The sequence below is a fragment of the Lemur catta genome, chromosome X (assembly GCF_020740605.2).
Source record: "Lemur catta isolate mLemCat1 chromosome X, mLemCat1.pri, whole genome shotgun sequence".
NCBI classification, from domain to species: domain Eukaryota; kingdom Metazoa; phylum Chordata; class Mammalia; order Primates; family Lemuridae; genus Lemur; species Lemur catta.
In genome coordinates, this window is record NC_059155.1 from 4001392 (window position 1) to 4016422 (window position 15031).

Consider the following 15031-nt stretch of genomic DNA (forward strand, 5'->3'; position numbering starts at 1 on the left):
AGGTTAAGAAGAGGTGGTCCCTGCCCACAAGGAGCTCCCAAGCTGGCAGGGGCAGCCAGGAACATAAGCCGATGATTATAATGCACAGGGATAAATGAAATAATAAAGATGTGAATTAAGTACATTACATTTTCTTAAAGATCTGCTTATGTGGAACATTATTTCATATAGAAATAGATTAAAATCAAATCACATAGGACTTTTAAAATTATATAATTTAAACCTAAAAGTGTACTTAACTACTTCAAAGTTAAATTGCAATTCATTTGTATGACCCAGAAGGTATGCAGACAATTACGGGGCACCTACAGTATTTGCAACACAGTGGTATACTATCAGTGTTGAAAGATAAAAAGAATATACAGCCCCTCCCCAGGATGAGCAGTTAGCCTTGAAGAAGGCAGGATTAGTGTGCTTTTAAAAACAAGAGCCACCAACACTTGCTGTGACGTAAAAATTCAGAGTTTATGGACAGACCAATGCTTACATTTGATGAGCTATCAATAAGAAGATTGGTACTTTAATATGAGGAAATTACTCATGCCAAAAACAAGAGTATAAACTAGTCGCATGCATGATAAGCCTAAATGGGAATTCCAGTTGCCAGGGGGCCTCATACTGTACTTTGGGAACCACGTTGGACATATTGAAATCTCATATAGTGGGAACTAAGGGATGAAAATGAAGTCAGATGTTAACAGGCTGACCTGTATGATATTTAAGCCCTTTCTGATAGAAGAGGTAGAAGGGATATGAATATGAGAATTGTTTGAAGCCTAAAACACTTCGATAAGTAGCTGATTGCCTGTCTTCCATGCCATGCTAAGCTGGTACACACTTTACTTTAGAATTCATTTCCCAAGTGAGAAGTTGAGGTATAGTATTTAAAGTCACTTGACTTTAAGTTTCATTTCTTATTATGTTGTCTTTGTATTCTATCACAAATGGACTATTCTATTATATCCTCTAAGTGGCATTTGTCTGTAGGCTAGTGACTTCGATAATATACCCATCACTTGACTAAATTATCTTTTTATTTTTAGTAGTTTTTCTGTATACTGTCTCAGGTTTTCTAATTATATAGTAATGCCATCTGCAAAAATGATTGTTACCTGTGATTTCTTTGTCTAACTGCGCCTGCTAATTCCAATATTCAAACTTATTCTAAATTCTAATTCTAAATTCTAACATTCACCTGGAAAGGGAAAGATAGCCAAGACAATTTTGGAGGAGATGATCGAGGAAGAACTTGCCCTGCTGTAGATCAAGACTTACTTGGAACAGAAGAAAGCCCAGAAACAGGCCCACATAGATGTGGAGGCTTGGAATAGTATGAAAGCAGCATTGTGGCACAAAGGGAAAAGAGTGGACTATTCAGTAAATGGTGCTGGGACTGCAAATAGAACTTAACATCTCCAAACAGAACTCCTAATGTTTTCCCCAAAAACCTCCTCCTTCTGCCATCATCCCCTTTTCAGTGCATGGCAACATCATCCTCATCACTCTGGCCTGGAATCTGAGAGTCATCCTTGACTCCTTTCTCTCCCACACCTCACATCCAATCTGTCGGGAGAGCCTGTTGGGCTCTGTCTTCAAAACGTACAGACTCTGAACATTTCTCTGCATGCCTGGACTTCAGTGCTGGTGCGGGCCACCTACCCTCTCCCCTGGTGGTGGCAGTAGCCTTCCAGCTAGAGTCCTTGATATGCTACCCTTGCTTCTTTCCAGTCTTTTCTCAGCATGGTATCCAAAGTGGTCCTTGTAAAGCAGATCATGCCACTCTACTACTCAGAGCTGGCCAGGTAGCTGCTCACTTTGCCCTGCGTCAAGGCCCAAGTCCTTATGGCCTCTGGGGCCTCATGTGACCCCTGCCCCTTACCTCTCCAACCTCTTGGCCTCCTCACCAGCAACTCTGTCACACACTGCTTTAGCCACACTGGCCTCTCTGCTCTTCCTCAGACACTCAAATATCCACTGAGCACCTTCCATCTCCCTTAAGCCTTTCCCCAGAAATCACCTGTTCAGTGTGGCTCTATCTGACCATCCAGTTTAGAGTATAACCCTCTTACCCTGCTCTACTCTCCCATAGGACTGATCACCTTCGAACATTCTGTGGAACTCACGAGAGGGTTATGTTTGTTGTTTGTCTAGCTCCCCTTGCTGCAAGATAAAGGCCATGAAAATGGGTATTTGGGCCTCCTTTGTTCACTGGTGGATCTTGAGCACCTAGAACAGTATCTGGTCCTCAGTCAAGTTTATAAAGAGAAAAATGGGCAAGGATATTAACAAGCAGTACACAGCACTTACTGGGTGTTAGGTGTTCTACCAGGTATTGCTGTTCTAATGCCATACATGCATTCCTGAGAAACCTCACAGTGCCAAGTCACACACCAAAAATAACAGTGATTATGGGAAGAATAGGATTAGGAGACCTCTTGCAAGCCTATGGACCTTTGTAACCAGAGTGCTAATGAAAGCAACAATCTCAGTAGAAATGTGGACACAGTTACATCTCTGCTGTATTTGTACCTGGCTTTAGCTGATTCACTCCTTGGCAGCCTGTGGTGGTAGAATGGTCCCCCACCCCCCGCCAAAAAAAAAAAAAAAGACGTTTCTGCCTGGAACCTGTGAATATGACCTTTTTGGGGCAAAGGTCTTTGCAGTTGTAATTAAGTTTAGGATCTCAAGATGAGATCATCCCATATTTAGGGTGGGTGGGCCCTAAATCCAATGACAGATGTCCTCATAAGAGAAAGGAGAAGGAGGCTTGAGACACAGGCTCACAGAGGGGAGATGGCCATGTGAAGACAGAGACAGAGATTGGAGTGATGCTGCCACAAGCCAAGGAACGCCAGGGCCACCAGAAGCTGGAAGAGGCAAGGAAGGATCCTCCCCTGGAGCCTCCAGAGTGTGCATGGCCCTGTTGACACCCTTACTTGGGGCTTCTGCTCTCCAAAACCATGAGAAAATGAATTTATGTTGTTTTAAGCCCCTCAAGTTCATGTTAGCTTGTTAGGGCAGCTGCAGGAAGCTCATGCACAGTCTTATACCCAGGGCTCATGCTCCCTCTGCTGGGATGCAGGTCCTGGAGGGCGCCTGCGTCCAATAGATACCATTCTCCTCACCATTAAAAATTGGATCCAGTCTCCTTCATCAGTGCGTTGTCTTCACAGCTTCTTCGTTGGTGCTCATAACTTTGGCAAATTGCTTAACACAGTAGAAAACAGGATGGTTCTGGAAGCCACTATGTGCACTTAACGGCGGAAGGCACTTCTGTAGACATTCTACTTTTTTCTTAAGGTCTTCATATATTGCTCAAGCTTTCTAGAAAGCTTGCCCCCGATCACTTCAAAACATTAACTTTTTGTGGGGCTGTTCTGTTGGATATCTTAACCTGGGTGGCGAGTACATAAGCGTGTACGTACATAAAGATGCATTGGGCTGAACATTGAGATTTGTGCACTGTGATTAAAAATTAACGTGCTTAGGAGAATCACATTGTGCTCCAGCCTGACTTTTGCCTTTTTATCAATACGAATCCTCTATTTACCCATCAAAGACATCGGCATTGTAGCAATGCAGAATGTGTAACTCCACGCTCACAACAATGCTGTGAAGCGTGTGCTGTTTTTATTCCCATTTTACACCTAGGGAAACGGAGGCACACAGAAGGTTCAGTTACAGCTGGAAAGGGGCAAACCCAGGATTCACGCTCAGGCCAGAGGGTAGCAGAGCTGCTGCTCTTAGCCATGCATTGAGATGGGCAGTAAGCACATGAAAATATGTTCTAGTAGAGCAGTGCAAACTAACACTACCATGGCAATACCATATTATGGCCCTCAAACTGGAAAAAAAAATCATAATCTTATGCTCCCAAGTTCTGGTGAGGACATGGGAGCTTAAGGTGTCATCACCATCTCCAAGGGCAACTTGGCAGCAGCTAGTGAAGTTGAAGGGACCATTCTCTGCTTCTCAGTGACCCCTAGGAAAATTCCTTAGAGCAACGCTCGCACATGTGCACAAGGAGACGTGGATGAGGACACTCAATATGGCACTGCATGTGCTACTGAGGAGCCCTGGGAGTCGCTGATTATCTGTCAGTGTGGTAGGTGGAGAACCTGTGGTTTATTCCTTCAGTGAGACCCAACAAGGGTTGAATTCAAAACACATAATCTTGGGTCAAAATGTAGCTTGATAAACACAGAATGGTACCAGTGATATAAACTTTGACAGAATGTAAAGTAATAATGTATTTTGTTTCTGCATGCTCACTTATAGGAAAAGTTGCAAATCTCCATGGGAAGGAAGGCTACATACCGACTTGATAAAAGTTGTCCCTCAGAGCAAAAGGGACAATGGGCCTGGGGACAGGAAGCTCAGGAGAGTGGAACTGTGCCTAGATCTATTAAAATTTTAAAAGATGGTGACACATGTGAGGAAATGTGTACATTAGTTATTTCTTGGCGGTAAACAGCTGGGTGTTTTAGTTCTCTGGGTACTTTTCTGTATGTGTCAATGATGTACTGGTAATGGAAAGTGTGTGTTATGTCAAAGTTTGATAGAAGGCTTTGTTCAGAAAGCGGCAATTGCTGCAGATGTGTGGAGCAGGTGACTTCTCGTGACATGGCCAGCGTAAGTGTAACTCATGTCCATGGTTCTCTCTAGCAGCCGAATCCAGTGGAGCAGCGGTACATGGAGCTGTTAGCCTTGCGTGATGAATACATAAAGCGGCTTGAGGAATTGCAGCTCGCCAACTCTACCAAGCTTTCTGACCCCCCGACATCACCTTCTAGTCCTTCCCAAATGATGCCCCATGTGCAAACTCACTTCTGAGGGGGACCCTGGCACTGCATTAGGGCTCTGAATAAAGGAAATAGTTGACTTTCATTTTGGGCATCTGTACAAAATAGATTAAAATATTTGCCTCCATGTAGAACTTGAACTAACATAATCTTAAACTCTTGAATATGTGCCTTCTAGAATACATATTGCAAGAAAACTACAGTGTCCACACGGCAATCAGAAGAAAGGAGCCAAGATGAGGTTTTGGAAAATCCTGACACCGTTAAAAAGCAAGTTTTGAAAGATAAAATTTAAATTTAATTTACCTCTAGAGAAATACTATATATACAATAGCTATTTTGTGGGCTTAATTGAAACATTATTTTAAATTAAAGGGGGGAAATATGTTTGTGAAATGGATTTTCCTCAAGCTCCTTAGTAGTTGCTTTGGATTATCTAAAATGAATCCAAGTTTGAAAGATGTGTTACTGCCAAAACCAAATTGAACTCTGCTCCCTAGGCGTTACCCAAGAGCAAGGTGTTTAAGTAATTGCCAACTTTTATACCATCGTAAGTGGTGACTTAAGGAGAAATAGCTGTGGGGATGAGTTTCTCATCATTTGGAAATTTTGGGATATAAAATGTTTTCCCCTAATTCTCAAGAGAAGCTTATTTTTATATTAAAAAACTGATGGGGCCCAGTTAAATATGATTTGATTTTTTTTTAAACTGCCAGTTCTATTTTTTTGTAATTCTTCCATGAGCTTGCCTAAAATTCAGAGTCACTTTCAGGTGGTGGCACTGTTCAAGGATGGCAGGTGCATTCTGCTGCTTAGGTGAATGTTTTTGCAAACATTGCTCCAGTCAATCCAGCTTATCTGCCAAAATGTAGACCTGTGCATCTCGAGTGCATGAGCTGTTGCTAGAGCATCATTCTTTGGAATAAATGCCCCAGTTGTACATTTACTGAGTGTATTCTCCAAAGTATTGTTTATGAATTTCAACTTAAATCGTGTTGGGTTCCCTTCCCCACCCCCTAAGTGTGCATAAAAACTGGTTCTACAAATTTTTACTTGAATTACCGGGCAGTTTGCTTTTTCAGGTTGTTTTGTTTTGTAGTGTAAAGTGAAATCTTAAATGCACAGTTCTATTTGCTATCTGAACTAATTCATTTAGTGAGTATATTTGTAAAAGCTAAGGCTAGAGTTAAAACAATTAATGTGTTTTACAATGATTTGTAAAGGATTATTTATAGCTAATATGGTTTTGTTTTCAATGAATTAAGAGAGATTAAATATATCTTTGTAAATTATTTTATGTCATAGCTTAATTGGTCTACCAAATAAGACATCTCAAGTACAGTAGTATAATGTATGAATTTTGTAAGTATAAGAAATTTTATTAGACATTCTCTTGCTTTTTGTAAATGCTGTAAATATTTCATAAATTAACAAAGTGTCACTCCATAAAAAGAAAAAAAGCTAATACTAATAGCCTAAAGGATTTTGTGAAATTTCATGAAAACTTTTTCATGGCAATAATGACTAAAGACCTGCTGTAATAAATATATTAACTAAAACCTAATTTTCAGGTATATAACTGTGTATGTGTTGGAAATATACATGGTGCCCATCTTATTAATATTTTCTTTTCCTGTGTCTACTTCACGTGCTCTTTATCTTACTGGCAACCTTGTAGGGCAGCGGCCCCCAACCTTTTCGGCACCAGGGACCAGTTTCATGGAAGACAATTCTTCCATGGACAGGGGAGCGGGGAGGGTGCAGCGGAGCTCCGCTGCCCAGTCCCTAACAGGCCACAGTCCTTGGCCTGGGGTTTGGGGACCACAGTTTAGGGCTCTCCCAAAATTCCAGCAATATTGGGCATTTCTGTGCATAAACACTTAACTCCAGTGAGAATGGCTTTTATCAAAAAGTCCCCAAACAACAAATGCTGGTGTGGATGCGGAGAGATAGGAACACTCATTCACTGCTGGTGGGACTGCAAACTAATACAACCTCTGTGGAAAGTAACTGCAGATTTTTAAGAGTCATAACTGTCTATAAGGATACCTTTTGCAAAAGTGCTGGAGTGAATAGATGCAAAAATTCAGGCTGTGAGTGGAGAACACGGCACTTGATAGTAGGGGGAAGGTAATATATTGATTGAAGTAAGCCATGCTGGCTGTCTCATTAGGTAAGAGTTTTTAAAACATTTTAAAATAGGATAGTATTCTTCAAATACTGTTGACAGTTCAAAATTCCATTGTTTATGTATCTGCATCCTGGGAATGCTGAATAGAGCAGTAAGCTAAAATTGACCATTTTCTAAAGATCAGAATAGGACTCTTAAAAGATTAAATGTATCTTTTTAAACTATGAGTATTTGAAATACTTTGCAAAGTTCTTCCTCAGACATTGCTGCATTTAATCGTCACTACGACCTCAGAGGCTAGGTGGTATTGTATTATCCCTGTTTTTCAACTGAGGAGAATGTCTTAGCTCCAGGGCTTCACTGACATGCCCCAAGTCCACAGCATCAAACCATTCATACTGGCATTAAACTGAAGTCTACCTTTCGTGAGTCCCACTGAATGGCCTTAGGTCTGCCTTCTGGGTTGAAATAGAATAACTTCTCTTCCTCCGACAGCTCTTCAAACAGTTTGGAATCATATTTTTGGTAATATAACAGGATTTTTTTCTAAATACAGTCATAGCACTCTCTGTTTTTGATAATGCAGCAAAGCTTATCCTTTTGCTTTATTGAAAGGAATAATACTCAGAAGTTTCAAAATAAGCTGATTTAGTATCTCATCACTTGCAGCCCTTTCCGTATAAGGTAGATTTGTGGTGTCAGACAACTGTTGTCACATTTGGGGGCATTAGGCAAAAGTAGGACTATGTAAAGGGAAAATTCTTAAAATGTGGGAATTTAGTGCAGAGTGTAAACAGCACACCTATGACTGGAGGACACAGCCATGTGTGGCAGGGGACACCTGAGAGAAATAAGAAATGCGTGCAGTGTGTAACCCACAATCAAGTATTAGCACATTTGCAAAAAGTGTTATATGGCTGAAATAGATTTCAGCTGAATTTTTTTTTTTGGACTCACAGAACCACTAAAAGCATGAAGCCAGAATACCAATATTTGAAATAGCCTGACATGCCAACATTTATTGGTAGATTTATAACTTAGTTAAGGAATTGTTAGCAAGGTCTTCTGTATTAGACATATTTGAAAGAGGAAAGACCTGAAAAACAAAGTATCTGCACTTCCTATGAGGCTTAGATTCAAATATGGATTATTCCTTATTTTCAATTTGTCCTTTAAGAGCAAAGGTGATGACGTATTTCAAACAGAGTAGCTCAATGTTAAGACACAACCATTAAGGCTTAGCATATTATTTCTCTAGTCACTTTTGAGAAATGGCTTATTCACTTACAGCGGTTCTGAAATCGTTTTGCAGTGACTTCCACATAAATTCTTTAAAGAGTTGTTCACCTCATTTCACGAGCTGTGTATCACAAACTGTATTAAAGGCCTGGCTGGGCGCGGTGGCTCACGCCTGTAATCCTAGCCCTCTGGGAGGCCGAGGCAGGTGGATCGCTCAAGGTCAGGAGTTCGAGACCAGCCTGAGCGAGACCCCCATCTCTACTAAAAATGAAAAGAAGTTATCTGGCCACCTAAAAATATATATAGAAAAAATTAGCCGGGCATGGTGGCGCATGCCTGTAGTCCCAGCTACTCGGGAGGCTGAAGCAGTAGGATCGCTTAAGCCCAGGAGTTTGAGGTTGCTGTGAGCTAGGCTGACGCCACGGCACTCACTCTAGCCCGGGCAACAGAGCGAGACTCTGTCTCAAAAAGAAAAACAGAAAAGCCCTGGACAGGGTGTGTGGAAACGTGGTTCCCATCTGGGCTTGGGCACTGGCTCGTGGCCCTACTTTGTAGACAGAAGGTGTGAGGTGAAGCCCTCCCAGATGCTACGAAGGGCTGCACATTCTCGAAGTTTCCTTCCCACTTGAACACAGCCCTTCTCAGAAATGCATTATTTTTGTGAAGTCTGATAGAAAGATTCATCTTTTTTATTTTTAAAAATTTATAATTGACATAATTGTACATATATATTGGGGTACAATGTGATGTTTCAACACTTGTATATAAGCCAGGCACAGACACACACGATCTCATTCATATGTGGGATCTAAAAAAGTTGATTTCATAGAAGTAGAGAGTAGAATAGTGGTTACCAGAGGCTGGGGGGAGGGGGTAGGGGAGACTGGGAAAAGTTGGTCAATGGGTAGAAAGTTACAGTTAAATAGGAAGAGTAAGTTTTGATGTTCTCAGAAATGCATTTTAATCACTTGTGCATATACAGTATTTATGACACAAGATGGCATTTGCCTCATTTATGCGTTTCATGTTTCTGCTATAAGAAAATACAAACTTAGTGGTAATTTATTATCTTACAACACAAATTTATTATCCTACCATTCTGGAGATCAAAAGTTTGAAATGGGTCTCACTGGGCTAAAATCAAGCTGTTGGCAACACCACTTTCCTTCTGGAAGCTCTAGGAGAAAATTCTTTGCCTTGCCTTTTCCAGCTTTTAGTGCCCACCTGCATTCCTTCATTCTGTGACTCTTCCTCCATCTCTAAAGCCAGCAGAATAATTATCTTCAAATCTCTTACTCTCTTTTCACCTCCTCCTTTGACATCTAAAAGACCCTTGTCTTTTAGACAAGACATTGGGCCCATCTGGATAACCCAGGATAATTTACCCACCTTAGGGTCAGCTAATTAGCAATCTTAATTCCATCTGCTACCTTATTTCTCCCTTGTAACATAGTCACAGGATCTGGGGATTGGAATGTGGATATATTTTGGGGGCCATTATGCTGCCTACCACACTCCAGTCCCTTTAGCTTTGGGTGGTAGAGAAGCCTGCAAGGTGAGAGGTCAAGCACTGCTAGCCTCTCCCATTACAAGCTATACGATTACTTAGGTAATTGACTAGTTCAATTCATTTGTTACATCTCAAACAAAATTTAGACTTAGAGTTGCCTTCAATTTTAGTCCCTATTTCTGTTGTTCCACTCAAAGCCAGACCATGTACTTCAACTCCCTTGGCCTTTAAATGGAAGAAAGGGAGCTATTAATTGGAGGCATATGTGCCAGACACTGTACTATTGAGTCTCCCCACAACCTTATACAATTGGTAATTATTTTTTGGTCATTTTACAGATGAGACTAAGGTTCAGAGCTAGAAATGTTTTTTTATGTTTTTTTTTTTTAAGATCACTTCAACAAATGCTGTCTGCATAACCCAGACCTGTGCCAGCTGTGGACGAAGCACAAATAGCAAAAACAGGAGCCTCCTTATAAGGAGCATCTAGCCTAGTGGGAAGGCAGTTCAGTTAACCAGTAATTTCCATGCAGGGCACTGCCTGCTATGATAGGGATGGAGGGCTTCTGGGCCAGGATAGGGAGTCAGGGGAACTTCTTGGAAATATTGTGAGAACTAAGTCTTGAAAGTTAAGTAAGCATGCAAGTCTGGTTTAACATATGCAAATCAATCAATGGGATATAGCACAATAACAGAATGAAAGACAAAAACCATATGATCCTCTCGATGCAGAAAAAGCATTTAACAAAGTTTGACTTTTTTTTTTTTTTTGAGACAAGGTCTCACTCTGTCACCCAGGCTAGAGTGCATTGGCACGATCATAGCTCACTGGAGCTTTGAACTCCTGGACTCAAGCCATCCTCCTGCCTCAGCCTCCCAAGTAGCTAGGACTACAGGTGTGTGCCACCATGCCTGGATAATTTTTCTTAGTTTTTGTAGAGACATGTCTAGCTATGTTGCCCAGGCTGGTCTCTAACTCTTGGCCTCCCAAAGTGCTGGGATTATAGGTGTGAGCCACCATGCTCAGCTCAACATTCTTTCTTGATAAAAAAAAAAAACTCTCAACCATTCAGGTAGAGAAGGAAATTTCCTCAACATAGTAAAAGCCATTTATGAAAAATCCACAGCTAACATCATAATCAATGGGAAAAACCAGAAAGCTGTTCCTCTAAGGTATGACACAAGGGAAAGGTGCCCACTCTTGCCACTTCTATTCAACATAGTCCCAGAAATATCAGAACAATCAGACAAGAAAAATAAACAAAAGACATACATATCAGAAAGGAAGAAGTAAAATTATTTGGAGACGACATGATCCTATATGTAGGAAACCTCAACAACTTCACAAAAAGACTGTTAGAATGAATAATTTGGTAAAATTGCAGGATACAAGTCAACATACAAAAATTGTTTGCATTTCTGTAAACAAATAACCTATCCAGAAAAGAAATCAAGAAAATAATTCCATTTACAATAGCATCAAAAAGAATAAAATACTTAGGAATAAATTTAGCCAAAGAAATGAAAGATCTGTACATTGAAAACTATAGAACTCTAATGAAAGAAATTGAAGAAAACACAAATGGAAAGGATATCCCATGCTCGTGGAATGGAAGAATTAATATTGTTAAAAATGGCCATATTACCCAAGGTAATATACAAATTCAAAGCAGTCCTTATCAAAATTCTGAAAATTCCAATGACATTCTTTAAAAAATAGAAAAAAAAGACAATTCTAAAATTTGTATGAAACCACATAAGACCCACAATAGCTAAAGCAATTCTAAGAAATAAACAGTTTCTGATGTAAAATTATGAATCTATAGTAATCAAAACAGCATGGTACTGGCATATAAACAGGCATATAGACCAATGGAACAGAATAGAGAGCCCAGAAATAAACTCAAATATATACGGTCAACTAATTTTTGACAAGGGCACCAAGAGGACACAATGGGGAAAGGGTAGTCTCTTCAATAAATGGTGCTGGGAAAACTGGATTTCTACATGCAAAATAATGAAATTGGATCCTTATCTCACACCATACATAAAAAATCAACACAAAATGGATAAAAGACCTAAACATAAGACCTGAAACCATAAAACTCCTAGAGGAAAACATAGAGGAAAACCTCCTTGACATTGGCCTTGGCAATGGTATTTTGGACATTACACCAAAAGCTCAGGCTACAAAAGCAAAAATAAATAAATGGGACTATATCAAACTAAAAACCTTCTGCACAGAAAAGAAAACAACAAAATGAAAAGGCAACCTATGGGTTGGGAGAAAACATTTCAAACCATATATCTGATAAGGGGTTAATATCCAAAATATATAAATGACTGGCACAACTCAATAGCAGAAAAACAACCCAATTGAAAAAGTGAGCAAAACACCTGAATAGACATTCCTCCTAGGAAGACATATAAATGGCCAACGGGTATATGAAAAGGTGCTCAACGTCACTAATCATCAGGGAAATTCAAATCAAAACCACAGTGAGATATTACCTTGCACCTGATAGGATGGCTGCTACCAAAGAGACAAGAGACAAGTGTTGGCCAGGGTGTAGAGAAAAGTGAACCCTTGTACACTGTTGGTGGGAATGTAAATTAGTACAGCCAGTATGGAAAACAGTATGGACATTTCTAAAGAAAAAAATAGAACTACCATATGACCCAGAAATCCCCCTTCTGGATGTATACCCAAAGGAAATGAAATCACCACCTTGTAAAGATATCTGCACTCCCATGTTCATTGTAGCATTATTCATAATAGCTACTATATGGACACAACCAAAGTGTCCATTGATGGACAAGAGGATAAAGGAACTGTGGTGTGTATTTGTGTGTGTATCTATATTAATATATACATATATATATGGTGGAATATTATTCAGCTTCAAAAAAGAAGGAAATTTTGCCATTTGCCACAACATAGATGAAACTGAAGAACATCTTGCTAAGTGAAATCACCCAGACACAGAAAGAAAACTATTGCATGATTTCAGTTACATGTGGAATCTAAAAAAACGTCAAATACACAAAATAAAACAGTGATGGAGGTCAGGTGCGGTGGCTCGCACCTATAATCCTAGCACTCCGGGAAGCCAAGACAGGAGGATTGCTTGAGGTCAGGAGTTTGAGACCAGCCTGAGCAAGAGCGAGACCTCATCTCTATAAAATAGAAAAAAAATAGCCGGACGTGGTGGCACGCACCTGTAGTCCCAGCTACTCGGGAGGCTGAGGCAGGAGGATCACTGGAGCCCAGGAGTTTGAGGTTGCAGTGAGCTAGGATGATGCCATGGCACTCTAGCCCGGGCAACAGAGTAAGACTCTGTCTCAAACAAACAAACAAACAAACAAACAAAACCAGTGCTGATGGGAGGAAATAGCGCAATGTAGGTCAAGTCAAAGGATATAAAGTAGCAGATATGTAAGATAGAGAAGTCTCGAGATCTAATGCACAACATGAAGTCTATAGTTAATAATTGTATTGTATTCAGGATTTTTACTTAAAGAGTAGTTTTGCTTAAAGAGTAGATTTTTGCTTAAAAAGTAGTTTTCTTGCCCCCCCCCCCCCACACACACACAAATGGGTAACTATGTAAGATGATGGATATGTCAGTTTGCTTAACTGTAGTATCCATTTTACTATATGTATATCATAACACCATGCTGTGCATCTTAAATAGGTACAACAAATTTTTAAAAGATTCTATAAAAAGAAAAAAGTTAAGTAGCAGTTCAGTCACATCTGTCATCAGGGAAATGTACAATCAAACCACAATGAAATAGTAGTCCACACCCATGTATTGGAAACCTTTTAAAAGTCTGACAATTCCAAGCACTGGCAACATTGTGGGCCAATAGGAATTCTCATACACTGCTTTGGAGAACAGATGGCATTATCTGATAAAATTAAAGTGACACCTACCTATGACCTAGCAATTTTACTCTTGGGCATGGAAATAGCCTTGAGAAATAAGAATTTCTGTGCACCAAAAGACATGTACAAGAATATTCACAACACCATCGTTTAATATTAATAGCCAAAAACAACAGCAAACTGGAAACAGCTCAAATATTCATCTACAGTAGAACAGATCAATTGTAGCATATTTGCACAATGGAATACTACGGACCCAGGATAAATGATCAAACCACAGCTACATAACACAGTTGACTCTCATAAGCGTGTTGATTAAAAGAAGCCAGGTACAAAATAATATACAGTAATTACCCTTTATCCTCCAGGGATACATTCCGAGACCCCCAGTGGATGCCTGAAACCACGGTTCTGAGCCATATGTATACTATGTTTTTGTATACATGCATACCTATGATAAAGTTTAATTTATAAATTAGATACAGTAACAGATTGACAACAATAACTAGTAATCAAATAGAACAATTATAACAATACACTGTAATAAAAGTTATGTGAATGTGGTCTCTCTGTCTCTCTCTCCCTCCCTCTCTCAAAATACTGATATTTTCAGACCATAGCTGATTACGGGTAACCGAAACCATGGAAAGTGAAAATCAGATAAGGGGGGGACTACCAGATATGATATTATTCCATTCCTGTAAGTTCAAAAACAAACTAAACTCTTGTTTAGGGATATATGGGTGGTAAAACAATAAAGAAGATCAAAGAACCGTCACCATAGAAAGGAACAATATGAGCAGAAGCATCTAGTACATTAAATGGGATGCAGTGTGTGCGGAACTCAAAGAAAGTTGGTATTCCCGGATTGGGATGTGCCTGGGCCTGACGAATGGTGACCAAGGGTTAGGCAGGGGCCAGTCATGGAGCACGCTGGGGGCCACGTGTTGAGGATGGATTTCGGGGCAGCAAGGCTAGGGACAGAAAGACCAGTTTGAGGCTAATGTAGTTGAGCAGATTGGGGTGGGGGGACTGAGCCTGGAGTAGAGACGGGTAGAGATGCTAATTGAAGGAGAATCAAAAGGAGTTTGTGACCGGGAAAAAGAGATAAGAAAAAAGCCAAAAATGGTACTGAGGTTGTCGATGACTGCAATTGGGTGGCATTTCCAGAAATAGGGAATATGAGCAGAGGAGCAGGGCGGGGGGCGGTATTAAGCCAGTTTGGGACATGCTAAATGTGAAGAGGACAGGTGTCCAAGATGTGGTCAAGTTTAGGCCTGAAGCTCACAGAAGAAGCCAGATAGAAATACAGATTTGGGGATAAAACTGTGCAAGTAGATGACATTGCTTGTGCAAGTAAGTGGCAAAAAGTGGCAAGCCCAACTCCAGATTATAAGGGGCAAGCTGAGGAAGAGGAGACTTGGCATGAGACGGAGAAGGAAGGTCAGAGGAGTGCAGAA

The 15031-nt window shown here is 40.3% G+C and overlaps 1 protein-coding gene across 2 annotated transcripts in view; it reads left to right on the forward strand.

The window, feature by feature from the left end:
* Positions 1–6366, forward strand: part of MTM1 (myotubularin 1) — a 101033-nt gene extending 94667 nt beyond the window's left edge. The window contains exon 15 of one of the 2 annotated variants that reach the window (XM_045538402.1): positions 4666–6366. In XM_045538402.1, the coding sequence (XP_045394358.1) occupies positions 4666–4833 (168 nt within the window). In that variant the 3' untranslated portion in view covers positions 4834–6366. The remainder of the gene's footprint in view (positions 1–4665) is intronic. The other variant, XM_045538403.1, reaches the window with a different exon arrangement.
* The last annotated feature ends 8665 nt before the right edge of the window (positions 6367–15031 follow it).